Here is a 23,628-nt window from a genome sequence, read left to right on the forward strand (position 1 = left end):
TGAAAAAGGTCCTCTCCAAATAATTCATTAAAATATTAAAAAAAATCATTTTTGAAAAAAAAAAAAAATCTATGATACCAAAAGATCTAATAAAGTAGTAAGGCACTCAAATCAGTATATACTGTAGTCTCTTGCATTATTATACTGAAAGGCATATGGCACTGCATCCAGTCTGCCATACTCTCCCCACAGCTCTAGGTCGCTCTTCCAAAACGAGACCCTGGAAACCTTGCTCTGCTGGCTTTAGTTTGTGTGCTGGGACGGGTCCGACCTCCTAGCAATTCATTCCACCCCCAAGAGCTGAGGCGCACTGTCTGCAGAGGCAAGAATGTGATTCATGGGAGACTTCTTGTTGTGCATCTCCAGCAAGTCTTGAATGAAACCCGGCGGTCTCTCGAGCTCGGAGCTACCCCGAGCTTCCTGGTCTTTTGCGGTCTGTTTCTGTGCGCTCTTGGTGGGCTCCGGGAGGCAGGCGCCAGCCCCTCGCCCGCTCGGCCTCTCCTCTCTGCCGGGGGAGTCCTTGGCCGTGCCAGCCACGGACTCTTTTCGGCTTCTCGAGGTGGATGGGTGGCTGCCAACACCCCCCGCGGAGTCGCACTCGTTTTCTGAGATGGGGTTGGTGCCGCTGTGGCTCGACTCGTTCTCGCTGTCTTCTCCGCACCTCGACTGGGTCTCCTCCTTGTCGCTCTCCTTCCCGTGGTTTCGAGTATTTTTGATTTTCTGGTGTATGCGCTGGTGACGAACCAGGCTGTGTTTCAGAGTGAAGGTCCGCTCACAGGTTTGACACTTGTACGGTCTCTCGCCTACAAGAGAATGGAAGTGCAAAGTCAGCCGTAAGGTCACAAACGCACCGCCCTCCTGTTTCAAGCAGCATGAGATGCTCCACACCCTGCAGATTCAGTACCTTCATTGAACTTGGGTGCCACATTTATGCAGGTTTTTGCCTCCGTACCATCAAACCAGCTCATGGTATGCAAGCAGGTATACAGACGAATGCCATGGGGCACAAATGAAAAACCAAAACCTAGGTGTCTGGAGGTTTCTACAAACTTGGTATGGCCCCGCTCTAAGCAGGGAAGAAGACCATACGCCCCAGGTGCCTGTGAGCATCCCATCTAGGTTAGCCAGCAACTTTTCTGGAAGAACTCTGTAGTCACCCTATGGAGCTTAAATGCGTTCGTGAAAGCAGCCACCTGCACTGCTACAGCAGCTCCCCCTCCACGGGTGCTCGATGTTACAGGTCAGGCCCCGGTATATGCAGAGAGAGGGGATTTGAGATGGAAGGGTAGGGATATTGCCCAGCCACCTGCGGTCAACAGGACTTAAAAATGAAAAAACATCTCCCTCTCTTAGACGCTGGCAGGCGAGTAATACCCGAGTTACTTAGCTAAGTCAAAGAGAAGCTGTCGTGAATTACTCAACACAACAACCCCTACTCTTTTTGTGAAGCAGGCTGATGGCATCGCTGCGTTTCAAGAAAGAATAAGCAGCTACAGGGCCTAGATTTGTCAGGCATTTACAGGACACCAGAGGTGTCTGTTAGAGGTGATCAACATTTACTGACCGAGTGGAAAACATCTGCCTTGGGATATTGTTTACAACGCTGTTGATATTCCTCAACCTGCTGCTCTACTCTGATCTCTGATAGGAGCAACAAATGAAAGCCCCTAAAAAACCTCTTTACACCTGTGCAAGAAATGTTACTCTCCAGGCAAAATTCTTCCACTTGCTTTGCAACCTTAAGCCTCAGAGCAGCTGCAAAGCTGCTCCTGTGCTGTAATTGACAGGCAGTTTGCTCTGCTTCCAGAACCGCTTTTTGCACCTGAAATGCTTCAAGAGTTTCCTGAGCATGAGTTCATGGAAAAACAACACAGCCACAGCCCCACTGATAAAATTCCCCCAAACTCCTGATGAAGCAAAGTGCCCCAAGGTGCTACCTGCCACTGCTGCCCTACCAACGCTGAAGAACCAAAGGTCCCACCCTGATGGATTCAGCTTGATTGTAGCTATTAAAGACTTCTCAGCAGTGCAATTCCACCAAGACACCAATTTGTGCAAACAAGCACACAGAACAACACTTTTGAGGCTAATTTCTCTGTTATAACACTTGGGATCATTAAAATGTAAATAAATTACAAAGTGTAATGTAAATAAATTACAAAGACTGGCTGCTGTGTACAAGCTGCTCCTGCTGTCCCCGAGAGGTGTGACACTTCTGAGCAATGTTTCTCCCTGGTGCCCTGCTCAAGCACCTGCTATTGACAGAGGTCAGGGGACAGAGCTCCAGCCCCGTGCCAGGAGCTTTTTCAGCCGGCAGCCTTTGCCCATCCACCACCTGGATGCAAACACTGCAGTGCCATGGCTCACCCTGCGCTTGGGAAGGGTGCCCCAGAGCCCCCTACAACTACGTGCCAGGGGGCAGCCTGCACTGGGTTGGGGAAATTGTTTTCAGCCTGATTTCCATCCATAGGCAGGCACTGCAACAGGGATCCCTTACACGCTTATGTGTGCCCCTGTGCTCCTCTTTCGAGTAAAAGAATTACAAAAACTTCCCACACTTATCTTAAAAAAAAAGTTATAACCAAAGTGTAGGCAATATTACATAGACAGCATTCTGCCAATATGTCTGAGTGAGTGGGATGGAGAGAGGAAAGAGGAGAGTCAACTGGCAGTATGGAGGCAAAACCATCACTTGAAAATGCACTGATCTGAACAGTAGGTACTTAAATTTATTTGAAGAAAGCACTGACCCATGTTTCTATTCAGCAGCTGGTCTATGTTGAAATATCCTTCAGTGTCAAATAAGACAGAGAAATGAACAGCAAAGAAATTGGCATGTCAACAAGGTCTGCCTATCTCAGTGTGCAATGAAAACATTTAAAACACACACTATGGGATCTCCACAGACACACACCAGTGTTACACTCATTTGGGTATAAAGCTCGGAGTTTGAGATACTAGAATCTTCCCAAAGCTTCTGTATTAGTATAAAAATAGGCACGAGAATGGGGCCCACCCCTTGTTTCACTCAAGATTTGAGTCTTCGATGCCAGAAAAAAAACAAGTCATCTCTGCACTTCAGAGGTCAATATTTACAGTTCAGAAGGTAAAACGTTTGGTTAAGGCACTGGTCTTTGGTGTAGGTTATTGAACCTTTACCTTCAAGTACAGCACAAATATTTTGTACTCAAAGTTAATCTCAAAGATACTGTCTTCAGCAGAAAGCGCCTTCAAAAGACACAAAACTTCAAACTGCACCAGCTTCCTTTCCCACATTGGAACAGCTCACTGACAGGTAAAAATACATCATTAATAAGGATGAATTAATAAGGATGAGTGATTAATTCACCCTTGAGCTGGCTCATGACTTCATCTCCTTCACAATGCACTACTGAAATTTATCCCATAAAGCAATCTCAAGTATTTTAACTGCCGAGCCAAGTCATGAGGCAAAGACTTTACTACCTGTATTCCACTTTCTCTGCCCAAGTTTGAAGGAAAAGCAGAGTGCCAATTGTAGCTGTGCCTTTCACTCAGGCAGCAGGTCATGCACATCATCAGCATAGTAGCATGTCTGACAATCAGACAAAAACCCTCTTTCTTTCAACTTCTGCTCAGAGAAGTCTTATCATGTACTGCCACGCTTCTTCACTGCTCATCAAAATACTGGGAAGAGTAATACTGGGAAGAGGTAGAGCCATGCACACACCGTGAGAAGGGAGTGAGAAGCTGGACAAGAACAATTGTGTGGAGCTCTCCATATCTGCCTTCACCCCTGAACACTCTAAGTAAGCATAGGGGAAAACTGTTTGGGAACTGAAGGTAAGGCAGTGTTGTGACTATTCCTGCTCCCTTAATAGGCTTTGTATGCAGCATGGAGATTGGGGCAGAGAAGATACCTTGCAGCTACCTGCAGGACTAAAAGCAGTGTCTCCAACCTCGAGTGCTAGCAGTAATTGTGCACCTCCAGATCAGATGCACCAGTCTGGTGGCAGACTGGCTTGCAATCTGCTCTGCCTTGAAATCTCCTCTTACCTGTATGAGACCGCATATGTCGCGTCAAATCTTGCAGGGACCAGAAACGCTTGTTGCACACAGTACAGACTTTCTTTCTTTTGTCTGCTTTTGCAGTACTCTTAGCCCCATCAGTCTTTGGTTTTTTGTCATCACTGCTCTTCTCAGTGGACTTTCTCTCTGTGCCTTCCCCCTCAGAGATGCTTTCGCTCTCTTCATTCTCCTTTCCTGTTGCCTCACAGTCCACAGGAGACTCCACTACCTTCAAGTCCATCGGAGACTCTTCCTGCTCAAGACCAGAGTCCTGCATCAAGGGAGCACCTGCATCATCCTGGATGCTTTTGCTTTCATCCTCACTGCTCCTTTCATCTTTTCTGTCCTCACGAATGTGGGCCTTTTTGTGACGGCTAAGAGTGCCAGCAAACTTGAAGGTTTTGCCACAAACATCACAGGCATGTTTCTTTTCAGTCTGAGAACTGCTGCCTGTGCTCTGGTCACTCTCTGCCAGCTTGAAGTCCATTAATTTGCTGGCAAAATTGAGGTCAAGACTTTTGTTACTTACAGAATCTTCTTCAGGGCCCTCTTCATATTCATCTGCTTTTTCTTCAGCGTCCTCTTCTGCCGGAGGGGATTCAGCCTTTTGCTCCTCCTTGGGGCTGCACTCACTCCCTGGTAGCTCTGTTACTTCCTCTGGCTGTTCCTTCTCGCAGGAGGTCAGGTCCAAGACTTCGTTTCCTGTGGTGGGTGTCTCCGCATCGGACTGGTTGTCTGCAAGCAAACAGAGAGAAGCTTTCAGTGGGACGCCCTCCGCTGACTCACAGCTATCAGCAGTAAGGCTTCACACGGACCCACGAGCAGGGCTGCTGATCAAGTGTCCCAACATCTGCTTTTCTTATCTGTGACCCAGGCCAGTAACTTACAGCTGAAAAGAGATCAAAACACCACAGAACCCAGTTAACAAGACGATTAAAAATCTGTAATAAGATGCTTTCTTTTCCAAAATACACACGCATTCGTGGCAGTTTCTTGAAGTGGGATGTAATCGCTTTTACAAGAGCACACAAAACGCTGAGACACTGAGGATGAGTTTAGGTCACTGCTGTTAGAAATACGCTGTATCAGAGACACACAGAGGTAGTATTTATAAACTCACGTATGAAATATGGATATAGGCTGAAGTAACACCATGTATTTAGCACATTTAACACAAGTAACACATGTATTAATCTAACTGATAAACTGTAAGTAGTGAGAAATGTTTTTCCAAGGGAACGTAAAGGCCTCATGCAACCAATCTGTACAATTAAATGTTAAAGATTATCACACGCATTAACACAGGGGACAGTTAAAAAATTGGGTATACATCATATAAGCAAAAGCTGCAGAAGTTTGTCTCCATGTGGGTATTTGATGCATGCTTGTTGTTACATCGATACCACCTGGAATCGAAATATTAAGCCAAGACGGCTTAATAGGTGACATCCTTTGCTGTTTCACCATTCATTCCCCCAACTAAAAACCAAAACACACCTAAAATGTCCACCTTAATGACATCCTCCATGACCCTATCAGTTTGCAGCAGCATTACCATTGCTGAGGACATAACATGTTCAAAAAATATAACACAGGTAAGGTTAACAAAGGGGCAGAGCTGCACCTCTCCCAAGCTCTATACAAATAGTGTACGTGTAAATAGGAAATAAGCTGGACTGGATCTGGATGCTAAAGCTGAGTGATGCACGGCATGTAACTGCATCTCCTGTGCCACTTTCCAGCGGCCGTTCCAGGACATGAGCTTAGCAAGTCATGCTTTCTGGAAGTTGAAACTTCCCTTGTTTTAAGTCATTCCCCCACCTCCTTCTTGTCGACAGCATGCAGCCAAGGCACCACACAACTTAACAGTCATTTCAGCATTTATCTGCAAGTCCAATAACCACTTAGTATCTACAAGGTGGACTTAAATCCTGCATTTGACACAGCATCATGTGTGCTTGTCTCTAAATTGCATGGATTGCCCATTAGGGGCTTTTTTCATAAGCAAGGAGTAATTGCAGAAGGTATGAAGGTAGTTCTCAGCCACTTAGTAGTCCAAATGTAGTTTTGCAGGGTAACTTGCATTGACCCCATCTCCTTGCAAAAGTGATAATCAATGGCTATTAAACAAATGCCAAAGCTAAGCAACATTTCCAGAATGTGAACTATCACTTAATACAGCATAATCCATGATACACTTTCTCTTGGGGGTTTGAAGGGGAGAAGTCATCTGTCAAAAAAATAATCTTACCTTTTAATCAAAACAGATCAGTTTACATAGACAGTGGATTACACAAAAGCATTTGACAAAATTCATTCCTCATCTAATTATCTACCCATTAAAACTTGCAACTAAGCCCTAATCTGTGTATAATGCTGGAGAGTTTGAGGATGTGTGCACCTGAAAACAAAGGTCACCTACAAGTGCCTTACAAACCTGCATTTGAATTCTGTTTTGACTCGTTGCTTCTTGTTTGGATAAATTAAGACAAAAAATTAAAGTTATTATAAACTGCAAGAGGCAATTTCTAAAAATCCAGATGAAATCCCAAAGCATAATAATTAAGGGGCAGCACTGCTTTACAAGCAGAGAAATGTGAGACTGGCACGTATGAGAAGCAGGGGGCACACAAAGCATTCTTGGTTCCGCGCAGGCAGCAGGATCTTGTGGCTGATGCTGCAGGCAAGGGAGCAAAACCAGAACCCAAACTCAGGCCACGTCCATACAGGGAAAATGATTAAAAACAAAAAACAAAACCAAAACAAAACAAAACAAAAAACAAACAAACAAACAAAAAACAGAGGAAGAAGCACTTCTGTGGGTTCCTGGCCTGCTGCCTTCTTACAGACGCAGCATTTTGGGGGCAGGAACAGGACATCTGTGTATCCCTGTGAACCCCTCATCTTGGCCCAAGAGTTTGGATGAAAGGAAGGATTAATGATGAGCAATGCGACTCTATGATGCTGCTGAAAAGGTCCTTGTCCTTGTCCCTGGCCACCGACTCCTGCCCCAACCCTTACGTGATCCTAACACTCACAGAACTGCACAGTCAGCAGGGTCTTTTCCTCACCGACATGGATTTAGGTTGGACTGAGGTGACCCCCAGAACCACTGCTCCAAGAGAGAAGGGAAACAAGGAGGAAAGGAGCTTCCTTGCCAGCAGCCTTTGGTTGCTACTGCCACCAAGACATATTGATGAATGATGGACAAAAAAAACAACAAACTGGTGTGGCAAAGTGGGCTGCGGCATGGAGATCCTGAAGCAATACCAATGGAAAGCACCCAAATGGCTGCTGCACACCCAGTGCTGGTGCCTCAGCTCCAGGCCTCAGCAAGGTGAGGTCCACGGGTCGAGGTCAGGAGACGCTCCCCTGAGGGTATGTGCACTAGGCTGAATTAAAACTGCAAGCAAAGCAAGGAGGAGGGTTTTACTGGGGAGCAGGGCAGGAAAGGCTGTTAGGATGGAGATGGGTAAAGAGCGTGAGGAGACCAAGATAGATGGAGTTCCTCTTCTGTCATGGCAGGAGCCATGCTTTGCAACTCTTTGCTGACCAAACACAAGACAGTGGGTGCAGAATAAGTTGACTTTTCAGACAGGAAATATTGGGAGCAATGTTAAGGAGGGGAATATGCATCAGTAGCACTCAAGCAAGAGCAAGCTCAAACTGGAAGGCTTTCTTTTAAATCCCTCAAATGCAGAAACCTTACCAACTTTTAAGTTCAGCATTTTGCTTATCAGGCATGATTTTCCACTTTTCCCCTTATTTTCCCTAACTTTTCCTTGTCCTGCTTACTCCATCTCATTTTTCTAGCCTTTGTACCCCTCTCAGCTGTTATTCTCTTCTTGTGTGGCTGACCCACGGTTACATTTTCATGTGGGAGAGAGAGGCTCTGAGGGACAGGCAGGCCACAGGTAAGCCACGCTGCCTTACCAGCACAGGCAGACGGATGAGGCTGACACCGAGAAAAGGAAGGTGAAGTTTCAACACCACACATTCAGGAAGGGCGAAGACTTGAGACACTGGCAGCACAGGCACACACGTGCTCGCTCTTCCAAAACTGGCTCACCACCACTGAACGAACACATTCAAAATTCAGGTACGGGCCGAGCCGGGATCACGTTAACATGCGTACGTGTTTGGGTGAGCGCTCTTCCTTCCTACCTGCACCAACTAGACCTGCTGTTTTCCGTGTCAGGGAAGAGTTTCACAGGCCCCTTACGAAACTGCATGCATATCGTAAAATGGCAGCTCCCGACTAGTCGAGCTGCTCTGTGGTTACCCCCAACCTGCGCGGTTGGTTTCGCAGCTGGTGAAAAAGTGACCTGCTTTGCACAAAACCCGGCTCTTTGGGGCTGGGTGAGAAATCAGCCCTGCTCCGCTGCAGACAAACTGGAAGAGCAGCACAGGAGCCGGGCAGGTGTGTGGGAGAGACGACTGTCGTGAGGACAGCCTCGCTGGGCGCCTGGGCTGGGATTCCTGGCAGTGCAAGAGGCACTGCTCTCTCTGCTCCTGCAGAGCTGAGGCCTGGCCCACGCTGATGGCCTTTCCCCCTTTACACGCATACTGCTAGTGACAGAAAACCTTGCTGGCCACACAGAAGGCTAGGCTATCTTACACAGAAGGAAGGATTTTGACCGAGCCTTCAGATCTGGGCAAACACACCTGCAAAAAGCCCGCGCTCCTCTCAGACGGGTCATTCCTATTTCCAGAACCAGTGGCTCCAGGGTTTTGCTGATTTACAGTGCCGAGCAGCCACATGTAGGCAGAGAGAAAGGCAGGTTGCATGGGAAAGGCCTGCTATTTCTTTCATCCTTTCCTATTCACCATTCACTAAGGCTGTAAAATGCTTTCCAGTCTACTTTTTATCCTGCAGATACTCACAGCTGGTGAGGACAAGAGCAGAGAGCTGCCCTTGCAAAAGCCCCTGCAGAGCACACAACCTTGTCCTGACTGACCACGTTTGTGTTGCTTCTCTGAGGCGAGGCAATGAAGGCGGCACAGTTTCACAGAGTCAGTCATGACACAGGAGCCAAAGAAGATTGGAGGCAAAGAAGATAGGAGAGGGAGGGGACAGGCAGGGAGGTGAGGCCGTAAGGAGGCGGCCATGTGAAGCTGCAGCTCGGCTGCTGCCTCTTCAGCTTCTGGGAAAAAACAAACTTCTCAGGAGATATATTCATAAGCAAAACCTCAAGGACTCCATCTGAGAATGCAAAAACTTTTCCTACTGCATGAAAGAAACCACTATATAGTTGTAGCCAAAATCACTTTTTCCTTCAAACTGTGGCAAGAGAAGACTGTTTTGCTGAAGTCTATTTACAATTCAAGCTGCAATTTTAAGTTGGCCTAGTCAGAACAGTCCACTTCATCTTTTAGAGATGGCAAGCAGAAACAAAACGAGGAGTAAACTGCTTTCCTGCATACACAAACAAAATTATCAGGAGAGACACTGAACATGGAAAGTTTCAGATAAAAGAGCAGATAGAGATCAAGGCGGGGAGGCTGGTGGTTTGGTTCTGTTCTCCTGCGTTTTTTTTCCTTGGAACTAAGGTGGAATAGAGAGTGAAGCTTGAGATGCTGAGGAGCTATTAGATAAAACAGGGTGTTGTAGTGGAAATGATTTGGGGACTTTAAAGCAAGTGTTTATTGCCAAACACTCCTGACATCCCAAGAGAAATGTCAGCAAACCCATCACATAAATAATGCTGAAAACTGGAGCAGACAGAGCACTGGAAATGAATGTTGGACAAGCAGCTGGCATTACCAGTCAGATGAGCCAATGACTTACTATTTTCCCTATGTTAACTGAAATAACCCCAGCTTTTTTTTTTTTTTTTTTTTTTTTTTTTACGATAGCCGCAGCCACCACTAGGTGGTAGCAGATTAGTAAATTTGGTACCTTTTATGAATTCGCACCGTGTTGCTCTTACTTCTACGCACAGTTCGGAGAACATCTTTCCAACCTGCAGTCAACTTGCAAAAACATGGGGGCTATCTTTGTCCATTTTTATTGTAAACACTCTAACATTTAGCCACCTTCATTACATCACTTTAAATCATACCCGAAGTTAAATATTTAATTTGTCCATGGTTGAGGGATCTTCGGTCATATCTGCATGCCTCTTGGAAATGAAAACATTAAAGATAGAAAAGGACTTTTTAAAGTAAAGGGAACTGAACACATCTGGGGAAAAAGGAGAGAACCAAATCTGGAAAAGAAATGGGTTATTAAATGAAACAGCTGGTTGAAACTAAAACTCTGGAGAACAGATAAAGAGCACGATGCTGTTTGCCCTTCACACAAGCTGGGATCCCCCATTACCTTCAAGTGAGCAGTTCAACTCACCAACACAAACAAAGGCATTCAGGACCAGATCTGACTGCACCTAGCAAGTGGAAATCTGCACTGAACTGGGGGGAAAAAGGCCAGAGACTTTCAGTTCATGCTGAATTCTCCTGTTTATCAGAAAGGCAGTTTTATGCAGAGCTGGCAATACACTCAGGAAGTTATATATCATCTCCTCAGTATCTTCTACACAACAGCTCTAGCATTCAGTCCAACTTCATGGCTCTTCTGTTTGCCACTTACTCCTGCACTAAGCAACTCTTGCTTTGCCATGAGCCACAGCTCCAGAGTGGCTGTTAAACTTTGCCTGACAGAAAATGCAGTTTCAAGCCCTTTGTCCTCTAGGAAATAACCACAAATGTAGTTCAGAGGTACAGACAGCTACAACAGTTTGGAAAAACAAAAAGTCCTCCACTATAACCAGGGCTCACATGATTTCTGTGGGGATCACAGAGTGGCAGATTTCTAGAGCAAAGATGAATTCTGCTAAACGCTAATCGGAAAATTCACTGTTGAGCATACTTACTTCGTAAATATTTGCCTAGTTAGCACAGAGCAGTTGTTTTTGACTGTCTCACATCAGAAGCAAGCTCTTTAAAGAAATTGATCCTTCCTTAGGAAAGTGTCTTTCTGAATTACGTAACGGATAATCCCTTACCCCATTCCCATCCCACATCTCGCCTCCATCGACTACATTTTGTCGCAAGAAAGGAGCATTCAGAAAGCCCTAAGGAGGCGAGGGCAGGCTTGCTTTAACGTGATGAAAGTGGGCGATTCACTGAATTGCTCCACCGTGCAGCTGTAGCAGTCTGCCCTGGCCCGAGCGCTGCGAGCCGCCCCTCCTGGATTAGATGTTCTCCTCCTGTGTCAGGAGCTGTCGTCAGGCTGCTCCTTCTGCTCCACCAAGCAAGGACACACATGAGCCCCATCGCTTACACACATTGCCTGACTCCTATTCAAAGCCACCATCCTGTTTTTCCTTTCAGTTTAAAGCAAGACCAAAAGAAGCCCTCTATAAACTTGTTCCCAATGACACTCTATTGAATTGCACTTCCTGTCTTACACCTCATCTTAAAGCTTTCCTCTCCGCTTCCTTTAGGGCAGACCAAATGCATCTCCCTTCATTCCCTTTCCTTTCAGCACACAGTGCATTCTGAACTATGATTCACATGCAGGTCTAGCCTTCGCAGGGCTTCTCCTGTGATTCCCAACCACACTGCTCACCCAGAACAAAAAGAGAAATGGCCCCTTTTAAACTGAGCCACAGCATCAAATTGTAATTTGCTTCCACTGACTCTGAAATCCATTTTGCTTGGACAGTGGAGGGAGACCACAGGTCCAAAGCTGCTGAATGATTCTGGCCCATGATTAAACACCAGCTGGTGAAGCCTGCTAGAAATATTCAGCCATGCTACAAAGTGCACGTGGTAACGCTACCAGCACATGAGCTGGGCTCCTTCCTTGCTTTCTGAAGCTGCTATTTGAAGACACAAAGCGTTTGATGGCAAAGCCAATTTCAACAGTATCCATCCCCAGCGCCTCCCAGGAGATGCTGCCAGCTCCACGCCTCGGCTGCATCAATGTGCTCTTTTTAGGGCTGCACCACGAGCTGGATCCGGGAACTGATCTCACGACTGCCGGTCCCTCCCCTTGCCCTTTTCATTTTTTTGGGCAGCTGGGTCAGTTACAGCTGTGGGGATGAACAGTTGGGAACAGGTCGAGCCAGTACCTACGAGAAGTGCTTTGTGTTATCCAACCGTGGCCCAAGGCTCTGTCTGCCGGGGGCAGGTCGAACCACTCTGACCAGCCCAGCGCCGCCTGCACAAGCACTAAGAACAACATTTACCTTCCACCAACGTCCTGCACATCCTACGTGTCACCCCAGCGCTCGCCGGAGCAACTTTAGGAAGGCTTTCCTTGCCGTCAGCATCCCTCTGGCTACAGGGGAAGCTCCCACCAGACCCCGTTAGGGCGCTGCGGCTTCGTCCCACCGCTAAGATTGTCGCAGAGCACTTCCTGGAGGCTTTTGTTCCGCGAGGGGATCGTGTTATAACATGAGTCTTCCTCTCCCAGGCTGCAACCATCTGTTGTCTGCATGGGCAGGATCAGCCCACGTGACAGCCGGATACCGAGCTGCACCAGCAGCCCCTAACTGCGCCGGGCCGTTAGCATGGTAACCAGACAGCCTCGTCCTTCGCGCTAGGCAGGAGCAATTCACGTCGCAACATGCCTCCAGCACGGCAGATTTTACTGCCAGACTAGCACCGAGACCTGAAAGACTGCGTCTGAATCACTGCAATGCAACCTGCCGTAACAAAAGGAAGAGAAAGGATGAGAGAGGCAGTGAGGACGGCACGCTCTTCTGAACAAACTTCCTGCTGCTTTTAGATTTGTTTCTTCAACAAATCTTCCATGAAACATACCCAGAGCGACACACCGCTGCCCTGCCTCTCTTGGAGGTGGCTGCTTTGTGCCGGCCCTTTCCAGGGAGGGGACGTGCACCACCTCCTGCCAAGCTTCCTCCGTGCATCGATTCCATTTGGCCAGCACAGAAGAACACTGAATTGCTGCACCCAGCGTGGCTTCATGTCTGCTCACCCCTTCTTCTGAATGCCACTCACCTGCCCACAACAAAAAGCCTTGTGTGATCTGACAGGTGGTCTCCTTTATTGCAAAACTCTCAAAAGATGACAAGTGAGTTTTGGTGCAGACAAATTTAAAGTAAAAAATACCTAGAAAAAGTAACCTGAACCATGCCTACGTGATGCTGAAGGTGGTACAGGCAGTATGCTTAGGCAGGAGGTCTCAGAGCCATCTCTCAGAGTTCCCCAGGATCATTGCCTTGGCCTGCATCAGCAGCCAAAATAAAGCCAAAAAACGCTGGGTATCACAAGCAAGGGTATTGAAAGCAAGACAAAGGGTGTCCCTTTGCTGAGGTGTAAAGGCCTGGTGTGCCCTCATTTCAGGTTGTGCATGTAGTTCTGGTCTCAGCGCCACAAGAAGGACATAGCTGGGATGCAGAAGGCGCAGAGCAAACCTGATCCAAGCGATGGGGCAGCTGCCCTGTGAGGAGACACCAGAAAGGCTCGAGATCCTAATTTTGGCAGAGAGAAGGAGCTGATAAGATTGAGGTCTGCAAATTACAAAGGCAGCAAAGAGAGCAACCAACAGAGCTTGGAATCCTGCAGTGCTGGAACAAAAGGAGGCTCTCTGAAGCTCGCAGGGGATCGGCTTAAAAAAATATTTCTTTACACAGCAGGTACTGAACTTCTGGAGCTTGACACCACGTATGTGAGGTCAGAGGCAGACAGCATCAGCAGGTTCAGAAAGCAATCGGAGAGAACGACAGAAAGCCGGACCCTTAACAGGTAGTGAAGGGAGTGGGCAGGGATGTGCCCTCCCAGATGCAACCCCAATGCAGTGGTTGCGGATGCTGGCAGAGCACAAGAGGCACAGACTGCAGGAAGTGGCCAGGCCCACAAGCTCACCCTAAATAGCACATCCTACTGATACCATCAGAGAGAGTACACGGCTGCATGGACCACTGCTCTAATGCAGCAGGACGTTTCTTCCATCTTTACGCTTTGCTCTTCTACCGCGCTCAGTACAACTAACACAACTCGGTCTTGCCGCTCTGAACAACCTGGGCGAGCTGCCTGCTCTAGGGGGAGATCCAGCATTCCTCACACTGGGGAATAAGCCCGTTTCTCCCCAGGGAGCAGATGGCAACTGCAGGTTTGTGCAACTTCTGTGAGATTTGGTAGAAAAGATAACGTATTTTTGACATGGGATGGAGGCTCATGACCTGACACAAGAAAACAGTGTGCTTATCTGTGCTTGTAACGTGTAGTAAGAAATCTCCTTGTGTTTTTCTTTCTGTTTTATTTTTTTTTTCTCTCATTTTTCCCCTTTACTGCTTTCTCCCTCTCTTTCTTTCTTGAGTCACCTGGTCAGTAATCTCTGAGACCAGCCTTTCGCAACCAAATTTTATCCTCTTCTGCTCTTGTGGGGGGAAAAAAAAAATCCCTAGTCAAAGTTGACCTGCTACAACAAGCTCATTGCAAGCTTTTCAATAACAGGTCATCTCCCGAGATGTTTATCACGTTTGAATTTTACACAACTTCCATCAAAGCCACTGGGCATCTTCCCATAGACTTCAGTGGAATCAAGCCCCGTATATTGAATAAACTATCAATTACTTCCCTACAGGAGAAAGTTTTTCATGTCTGCAATTCATTTAAATGACTAAAACAAGGGAAGGGACTGAGTACAGGACCGTCTGGAAGAAAAGCCAGGATCACACAGTGGAACGAGGGAAGTTGCCCTTCAAGACGTCTGTGTGATGAAGAAAGAGGTTTTGAGGATGGTTAAAAGAAAAAGATCTGCTCCTGCCAAACCTTTCCCCTCTCACACCAAACCCCTGAACACAGACATGCACGTGCACACACACACATGCAAACATACAACCAGCAGCCTCTTTGATATGACTTTGTGGGTACTTTTCTCACTTTAATCTTCCACGAGTTTGATCTGTCCTAATTAACATCTCAACCTGAACGAGGGATTCCCTGTATCTTGCGGACAACTCATGTAGGTTGTTTCTCTCTCTTCATTTTCTTGCAGTGTTAACACAACTTTTTAGAAGTTTCATGGCACTGCTTTTTGCAGGCTTTCAAGTCACTCACTCTTTCTTTTTATATGCCTGCTAAATCAACCATAAATTTATGGCTACGAATACCACCACTTTCTGCACTTTTTATTTGGCTTTATTCACAATGCAAATACAGAACAGAACTTCAAAGTTCAGCAGAAATCCTTCTCCTTCATGATAGCCCAATTCCTTTCCACATATTTTTTCAAGCATGCAATGACAGGATTAGCTGGGGATTAATTGCTTGAAACTCAACCTGCATCCCAGGTCACAATTTTCTCATATTTTCAGACTTGAAAACTTTTGTATCTACCAAGTATTTGTCATATGGACCAATAACTACAACAGATAAGGTAGTCTTCCTTCCACACAAACATCCCAACTGGAGGTCTCAAAACCCAAACAAATACCCTGCTTACTGTGCAAACATCCCCCCCCCCCCCCAAGAATACATTCCTATTCCCAAACGGAAACTACACTGCTTTACAAAAATGTCACCTTTAAAGGAACACAAAAAAATCAAAAAAGCAGTATTCCTTGCTTCCCATATTGTCCCTTAATGGCACCTGCTCTTCTGATAAAATATATAAACTTACTGGAAGGTAATCGAAGCAGTTATGGTTAAAATGCAATGTGATTTGCTTTTCTTATTATTATCTTTTTACATAAGAATGGTCATGAGTTGGATTAAAATACATCTGCATCTGTGTACTGATGCAGAAGTGATTGTAGAACTTGTTTAGCAGCACAGCAAGCCTATTCTAGGCCGGACACTTCATGAAGTCGTTCATTTGAAGGCAGTCTTTTTCAAAATAATAGGTCATCTAAACAATCACAGAATGTAAAAAGATCATTCCTTAATTAATACATCTCCTCCCACCGCTGTACTAGTGGAAATGCATTATTGCCATTGCAATATTGCAAATAAAAGATGTCTACAATTCTATTTTGACTTAAGTTGTAAAAGCAAGGAATAAAATCCCCTCTGATCCTATTTTACAACTTGCATCTGCCCATCAACAGGAAACATTCAAGCTCACAGGTTGGGCATAACTGTATACTATTTATTTATTCATTTATTTTGTTTATAGATATTTTTCTGTCCATTTAATTTCTATGATAAGTATTTATTTTGCATGCTTGGCAAGCCAATAGCTATCTGTTGTTTTTGTTTTATTTTGTTTTTTTTAAAAAAAAAAAGAACCACCTGTGCCATTACATCTTACCTACTACAAACAACAATGCTGGGCCAAATATGGCCTGGCACAATTGCTCTGAATACACCCTCAAGTGATTCTCTGCAAATAGATCTAAGTTATCTGTAACTAATTAATGGCCAAAAAGGACCATTACTTTCATTTTGTATTGAACCTAGTCTGATTCACACACCATAAAGGCAGCAAAATTAACTGCATCATCTGCAGGGCACATCCTATTTGCTGCTCTGAGAATGAAAAAAGTCAAGAGCAGGAGAGAAAAGCAAGACAGAAAGGCAAACTGAGTTGAACATAGAAGAGAAAATTAAATAAGGCGACATCAAGAGAAAGAAAGCATTAAAAGCAAGCGTTCAAGCATGTTCAAACAAAACACAGGTACCATGTTAAACACTGTATAAAAACAAGCTGTGCCAAATTCCCAGTGCCCCACTTGGTGAGCTTTGCATTAAAATCAAAAACAACAAAGAAGGTGTGTGCTTCCCAGGGAAATGCTTTTGAAGTAAAAACACATAGCGGTGTTGAGGCAAGACTGAGCAGTGTGAAGGCTTTTATCAGAGACTTTTGGCTGCGTGGAGGATACGGGTTACTGGTAGCAATGTGCGTTTGTGCCCTTTCACAAAAGGTAAATGTAACCTTGACACCACATGGAAGGAGTCCTCCATGCTGAAATTTTATTGAACGTGGAAGACATGCTTGTAAAAATTTTTTCATGTCGTACTATAAAGACAGTATTGTAGAACTGGTAATATCTATACTGCTTAAATGCTCAAAATGATGTACCTCTTCCTCAGCCACACTCACTCATTAGCTCAGGCCCCTGGCACAAATTATCCTGAGATCACCTTCCCTACAAATGGATGGAGCTGGTTGCCACTTCTGAGCTCATACGACTGCGCTGTCCTTCTCACAGCAGCGTACCACAGGAATCTTGGGGCACAGACCAGCCTGCCTGCAGTGCTTCGCTACAGACCAGGTACCCAGCGCACGTGCTTTGGGAGCAGATCACCAGGACTCCCACTTAGCACACTCGCATCAGCTTATCTTGGCCTCTTCCCTCCCCAGGTTAGGGAGCAGCAGTTCAAACAACAAAGTTCACTTCTTCTCTTTGCAGTAAGATCAGTGATCAAAATCTTTCCTCAGCTCCCTTTAAATAACAGAGCTATCTAACAAGTCACTGCTTGTGCGACAGGTGGGGACAGAAGAAATGCATCCTTCCAGGCCTAAACCTCCTCTGCTTTCCTATCTTACCTTTCCCCTTTCCCTCCTGTCAGTCTCATCTACGTTGCTGCCACAGGGGAGCTGCTGTGGACTCCCAGTTTAGAGACAAAGTGCTAGAGTCACCTGAAAGGAGATGCCCCAGGACCACAGCTAGCTGCAGAGTGGTTCTCCAGCACCAAATCTCCCTCAGCACTGCTCTGACAATGATTAGAAAGAGCTCGCTATTAGCAGTGCCAGCGCATACCAGCTTGAATCTGATTAGTGCCACTGCTGTGCCATCACCAAAATCTTGTACCTGCACCGAGGACCCAACCCTGCTACTGCTGCAGTTGTGTGTCCTGCCTGTGGGGACTGCAGCACAGGCTTTCTGAAAGGATGGTGTCTCCTTCCAAGCCCAGTTATGGTAGGGGAGGCAGGTTTTACCAGTATAGCTCACGGCCAAGTGCATTTTTCCTGTCTTCATTCAGGGTTTACAGCAGTGCTGCTACCTTGGAAGGCTGCCATCAATAAGCAGGTCAACCCCCTTAGTCTGGGCAAAACCTCCCTTCATTGTTTTCTGTCTCATGAACAGTTCTTCAGTAACGATGTATTATTTTTGGAGGGCAGGGTGTTAGAAAACAATTGATACGAGTAAAGAGTTCTCCCTCACCACTGAAAGCAAACCATATATATACGAAGTAAGATGACAGAATTTGGTCTGTGCAGGCCAGAAAACAATAGCCTCACTGTTGCACAGATACCTTGCAAGTTACGTCCTTGTGTCACTCAAAGCAAACGGTAACAGGGGCTGCTCCACAGCTCAGATTCCCTATAAACCTCTTAGCTAACCTCTTTACCTCTCCAGGGTTCCCATTTAGGACCAACATGAATCTGTTGCTTCATGAAAACTCAACTACTTCAGGGGAAAACAAAAAAGAAAATAAAGTCTGTACTCAATTCCCAGAAGCTTCTTACAAATATTCCTAACTTTTACTCTTTACAACATGAGTTGCGATTGCATAATGAAGAGAACAATATCAACAACTGTGACTGACTTCAAAGGGAGCAACAGCAAGCGGAGCTTCGTCCTCTTCCTCTCCAAGCAGGATGAGAATCTACTGTTGGGTTATCTAATTATTACAGCGTAGTGGAAAAAGGAGTGGACTTCAAACTGACACAGCATTCAACACACTACTTCCATTACAATGAAGAATGAAGAAGACCCCAAACCTAGAGCAAATCTTCCTCCCCAGGTCCTCCTTTAGTTTACCCCTCGGTTTGAGGTTACTTACTCACCAGCACAATACTACAGATTCCATACACACCTCCATGCCCCAGGGTGTAAGCCCACCTTTACTTGTGTCAACACTAAGAAGAAACATCTCCTAGAGGCAAGCTGCTGCATAATGTTTGGGATGATATTTCTTGCATTCACTTCCTTTGATCTGTCAAATAAAAGCCACCGCAAGAAAAAGAAATGCTAAACGCTAAGTTATTTTCCTTTCCTGCCACAATTCTGCATTTATTTGCTCTCGTTTTGATGGGATGTTTTTATCGTTACTGAAGTAGACAAACAGCCACTGGATGCGGCCAAACAAACCACGTAAGGCACAATAAAATATTCAGCACACATGTTCACGGTCAAGATGAGACAGTAATAATAGAAAACCTGAAACCAAATTCTTCTTCCATGTACGCTAAGTTACGCTGCTGAAGTCAACTGGGTTTAGCAGTTTAATTTGCCCCCTTGATACTCAAAGCCACAGAGATTATTCCATTACTAAAAAATTTACCACCACCACAATGCAACTGCAACAGCTGAGGCTTTGCAGAATAACGAAGAACATGATTCAGACATCAGAGAGAGGACAAGAAAGGAGGATTCCTCCATGGGGAGACCCTTTAATGAGGAAAATTCTCAGGCTACAGGCCCCCTCCAGGATAAGGCACTCTTACCTGTATGAGTGAGCATGTGCCGCTGCAGGGAACTTGGCCATGAAAAGACTCGAGGACAGGAAGGACAGGGGATTTTTTGAAGGCAGTCTGAGTAAGCATTCCTCTTCCCTCTCAGCAGCTTATCTTCGGCAGTTTCCTTTTCGTCCTCACTTGTTCCATTTCTGCCGCTTTCTTCCTTGAAATTGTCAGTGGACTGCAGAAATGGGCTAAATTTATTAGTGTCTGTGGTAGCCAGCATCTTCTCTATGCTGGCAAACTCCCCACTTGACTCCAGATCCACACCACTGCCCAATTTAGGCTTATTTTTCGTTCCTTTCTTTCTACCTCTTTTCTTAGCCAGCCCAGTGTCGGCGATGGGAGACTGCTCCGAGTCACACACCTGAGTCAGGTCACTGGGAAGGCTGGAGTCTCTCTGAACGGCGGTCACGATTGTCACTTTTGCTTTGGCGTTCCCTGATTTGTCACACCCAGTGGAGCTGCTCACTGCCTTGGGACTGGCATCCGCAGCCTCGGTTTTCAGCAGAGCAGGAGCAGAAGACACAGACGAAATGATCTGTGCGATGGAAGCCAGCGGTGGCAGCTCTTTAGTTACTGGAGGCTTTGGCAAGAGAGGTTGTGGTGGTGGTTTAGGCCTCAAGGGTCTCAGCAAGGCAGAACTGCCAAGGAGAGCTGGGGAAATGATCGGGACAGTCAAATGCAATGAACCTTTCAGTGGCTGGGGATGTCTGGCAGCCCTGTTTTTCTCTGAGTTCCCATTGGTGCCGAAGGCCAGAGGACACTGCTGACAGTTATAGGCTGCGTCACTGTTCCCAGAGGAAGACAGCTCTTGATTCCTGGCTTCACCTGGGACATCGCTATCCTTCTTCAGGGCTTTGGGGATGGACAGGTCAATGGGCTCCATGGAACAATCATAGAGGGACAGGGGAGAAGAGCCAAAGAGGTTCTCCTGTTTCACTTGCACGGCACTCAGGCTTTTGTTCTTCTGAGAGAAATCCAGCGGCTCATCAAAATCCATCGGGAAGTTGCCCGCAGGTTCAAGTTTGATGGGAACGTGAGATGATGTCCCAAGCAAGAAGCCGTTCTGTGGCTCCAGGAAAGGCGTGATGGGCTTGCGGTCCATGTAAGTGCTGTCCTCCAATAAAGGAGCATCTGCGTGGCCCTCCTGGGCGCTGCAGTCCACCGCCAGGATGTAATTCTCAATCTCCCTTTCCTGCACGTGCAAGTGCTGCTTGAGGATATGGTGAATGCAGTTCCTCTTGGCTGAAAAGGCTGTGCCACACTCCTTGCACTCAAACGGCTTCTTCTTCTGGCAGCCGCTGTGCGTCCTCATGTGGATGCGGAGGGCCCGGTAATGCTTCAGGTCCTCACCACACAGCTTGCACACCGTGTCCGGGGAGCAGAAGGCATCCACCATCTCTGCGGCGTTGCTGGTGACATACTCAATGTTCTTCTCTATATCCTTCCTGGTCACTTTGAGGTGCTTCTTTCGCAGGTGTCTCTCACAATTGGCTTTAACTGTGAACGGGTAGTGGCAGATTTTGCAAATGTAAGGCCTCTCCCCACTGTGTGTCCGCAGGTGCCGGATCAGCGCTGCCTTGTCAGCCGCAATGTAGTCACAGATGTTGCACTGGTATGGGGAAATACCCAGGTGAGAACGGATATGAGCTCTCAGGACACCAGAGAAGGCAAACACCTGGTCACAGAAACGGCACGGGTACAAGACTTTCCTCATCGTTGGGGCTTTCTTGTTTGCTGCCCCTGCGATGATGGCTTTGAGGTCCCCTTCCGTCACCTCTTGCTTGATCTTGGCTTCCATGCTCAAGGGCAGGAGAGCTTCAATGATGCTGTCCTGCTCCAGCTGTGTCTTCATCTCATGCTGAGTTAAAGGCTCTACTTTGGGTTGGAGGAGCAACTGCGAGGAAGGACTTGATTTGGCTCCTGGCTGGGGGAGGTGAGAGTTGGAGGAGGACTCCACCGAGTTCTTGATCAGCCTCAGAGGAGGCGGTGGGAGGCTTGGGCTAATGCAGCCAGGGGAGGCTTGCTGGGCACTGATGAGAGGAGGAGGTGTAGAAGTTGCGACAACTGTTCGGGGCGTTACCAAAGGCTTTGGCTTCAGTGGCGGCATATGCTTGAAAATGGACTGCACGGGGACAGAAGGTGCCTTAGAAAGCGGAGGAAGACTGATCTGAGGAGGAGCGGAGGAAGCCATCTTCAAGATCTGCTGAATGTCTGCCAGTTCGATGGCAGACTCATTGGAGATGGGTTTTACCACAATACTGCTGTCAGGCTGGATGATAAAACCCTTCTGGAAAGGCTGCAGTGAGAGCAGCTTTATGTTCTCTTTTGTAGGGGGGAGGACTGAAAATGACCCTCCCATAGAGGCAGCTTCCAGGGGAGAGAGGCTGAGCAGGCTGGTGCTGCCGGGTTCCTGAGGTAGGTTACTCTTCAGTGCTCTGAGCCGCATTTCTTGGACCTCGTCTTGTGTATCGTCCTCCTGCTTGACAGGCTTGATGTCTTTGGTGTACTGTAGGCCCAAGGATGCCATGAAGGCTTTCTGGTCTGGGTTCTCGCCAGGTGGGGTCGCGGACTGTGGCTTGTGCTTGTCTCTTCCCTGATCCATCACGTGAGTTTCTGTGTGCAGTTTGAGTGCCGAAAGCATGGGGAATGCCTTGTTACACGTCTCGCAAATAAACCGATGGAATTCGCTGATGCACCTTCGCAAATTCGTTTCACACCACACCTGCAAGACACGCAGAAATATTTAGAGTAGACACCTCCATCTGGCAAAGGCACCACAAGCTACTGCAAAACTACACCAGCTCACACTCTCTTCTAGTGTCCAAGTTAAGGAGTTTAGAGCAGCCACCACCTAGCTAGCATGGAAACGTTACCACTCCACAGCCTTCAGACACCTAAGTGGTGTATCTACATTAGGGGCTGATTCTCCAAAATTTCCCTTCTATAGAGGCAAACTCCTTCAGAGAGCTACTGAGGCTCTCAAATACCTTTCTACCCTGAACTGCCCTTCTAGAAATCCCCTCTCTTCATTGACAGGACGGTAGCTTCAGGGGACTATCCAGTTAACATCTCTAAGTTGGGAAGTAAAATCACCTCCATTAGCTTTGTTACTACAAAGACACTGGAAGGGAAAAAAAAAAAGCATCCAAGAAGGGAAAACAGAAAAAAATAAAAATAAAATAACATCCCTCAAAGCCAATCAATGAAACACAAAACCAAAACAAACAGGCTTTTGGTTAGTCAAGTCTGATTACATTCATTCTCCCACGAAAAATACTAAACTCACAAATAGATTTTACGCCTGTCCTTGAAAATGATCATAAATGTAAATGTTATATTTGAAAGCTACCCAGATGGCTCATATGTGGCAAATGTTCCACGCCAAAGGAGAGCACAAGTGATAATTTAAGTATAGGGCTGGTAGGATCTTTATGTACACTGTACATGCTTTGTTCTGCTAACTTGTAGGTCATGCCTCTCAGTGCAATCAGAACTATTTCAAAACGGCAGTCCCAACATTCAAATCCATTAGTAACTTCAAATGACTGCCACAAATAAAATAAAACCAATTTGCTTACAAAGTCCTCTCTCCTCCTCAATACGCAACTTTTACATCAAAATTCTACTAGAGTTACAGAATGACGTACATGTTCTCCTGGACTGGTGACAAATTTCAGGTCTAGCACCTTGCAGCCAGGAGAGCTGGAAATCAATGTTTTAATCCAAGGAGAGTAAGAAAAGTACAGATTGCGAATAAGCACGATCCTGCTGAATTGTGCTGTTGATTTCTATTTTTGTTTTTTTTTAAGTAGTTAAGCAACTTCATCTAGACCCACAATAACTAAGACAGGCAAAGTTTGAAAGAAGGAGGAATAATATAATCTAATAGAAAGCTTTAAAGATCTCAGAAAAAATGTTTACAGGCTACCCCATGCCTTTTCCTAGTCTCTTCCCCTCAAAGGTGCAAAACGTTCAAACCTCATATAAGGAATGTAGCACAAATGTGTAGCAATGTATTTGTGGATGTTTCATGAAGAAGTCACTGAAGAGGTCACCCTTTTGTAAGTAAGATGATTTCCCAAAGTTTTTCATGATAAAAATATTTCACACCACAACTACATCCTTGCTGCTGTAAATTAAAATAAATAATGCCTTCCCTTCCATGTCTCCTCCCTATTGATTTTAGATGTGAAATG

The 23,628-nt window shown here is 46.1% G+C and overlaps 1 protein-coding gene across 4 annotated transcripts in view; it reads right to left on the reverse strand.

Annotated features, from left to right (window-relative positions):
* Positions 1-23,628, reverse strand: part of RREB1 (ras responsive element binding protein 1) — a gene marked incomplete at its 5' end in the record, with an annotated part of 120,842 nt that continues 97,214 nt past the window's right edge. For all 4 annotated transcript variants that reach the window (XM_084281958.1, XM_084281957.1, XM_084281960.1 and 1 more), the window contains 3 exons: positions 1-803; positions 4,036-4,782; positions 19,415-22,154. In XM_084281958.1, the coding sequence (XP_084138084.1) occupies positions 283-803; positions 4,036-4,782; positions 19,415-22,154 (4,008 nt within the window). In that variant the 3' untranslated portion in view covers positions 1-282. The remainder of the gene's footprint in view (positions 804-4,035; positions 4,783-19,414; positions 22,155-23,628) is intronic.

Source organism: Netta rufina (assembly GCF_964035555.1).
Source record: "Netta rufina genome assembly, chromosome: 2".
Classification (NCBI taxonomy): Eukaryota; Metazoa; Chordata; class Aves; order Anseriformes; family Anatidae; genus Netta; species Netta rufina.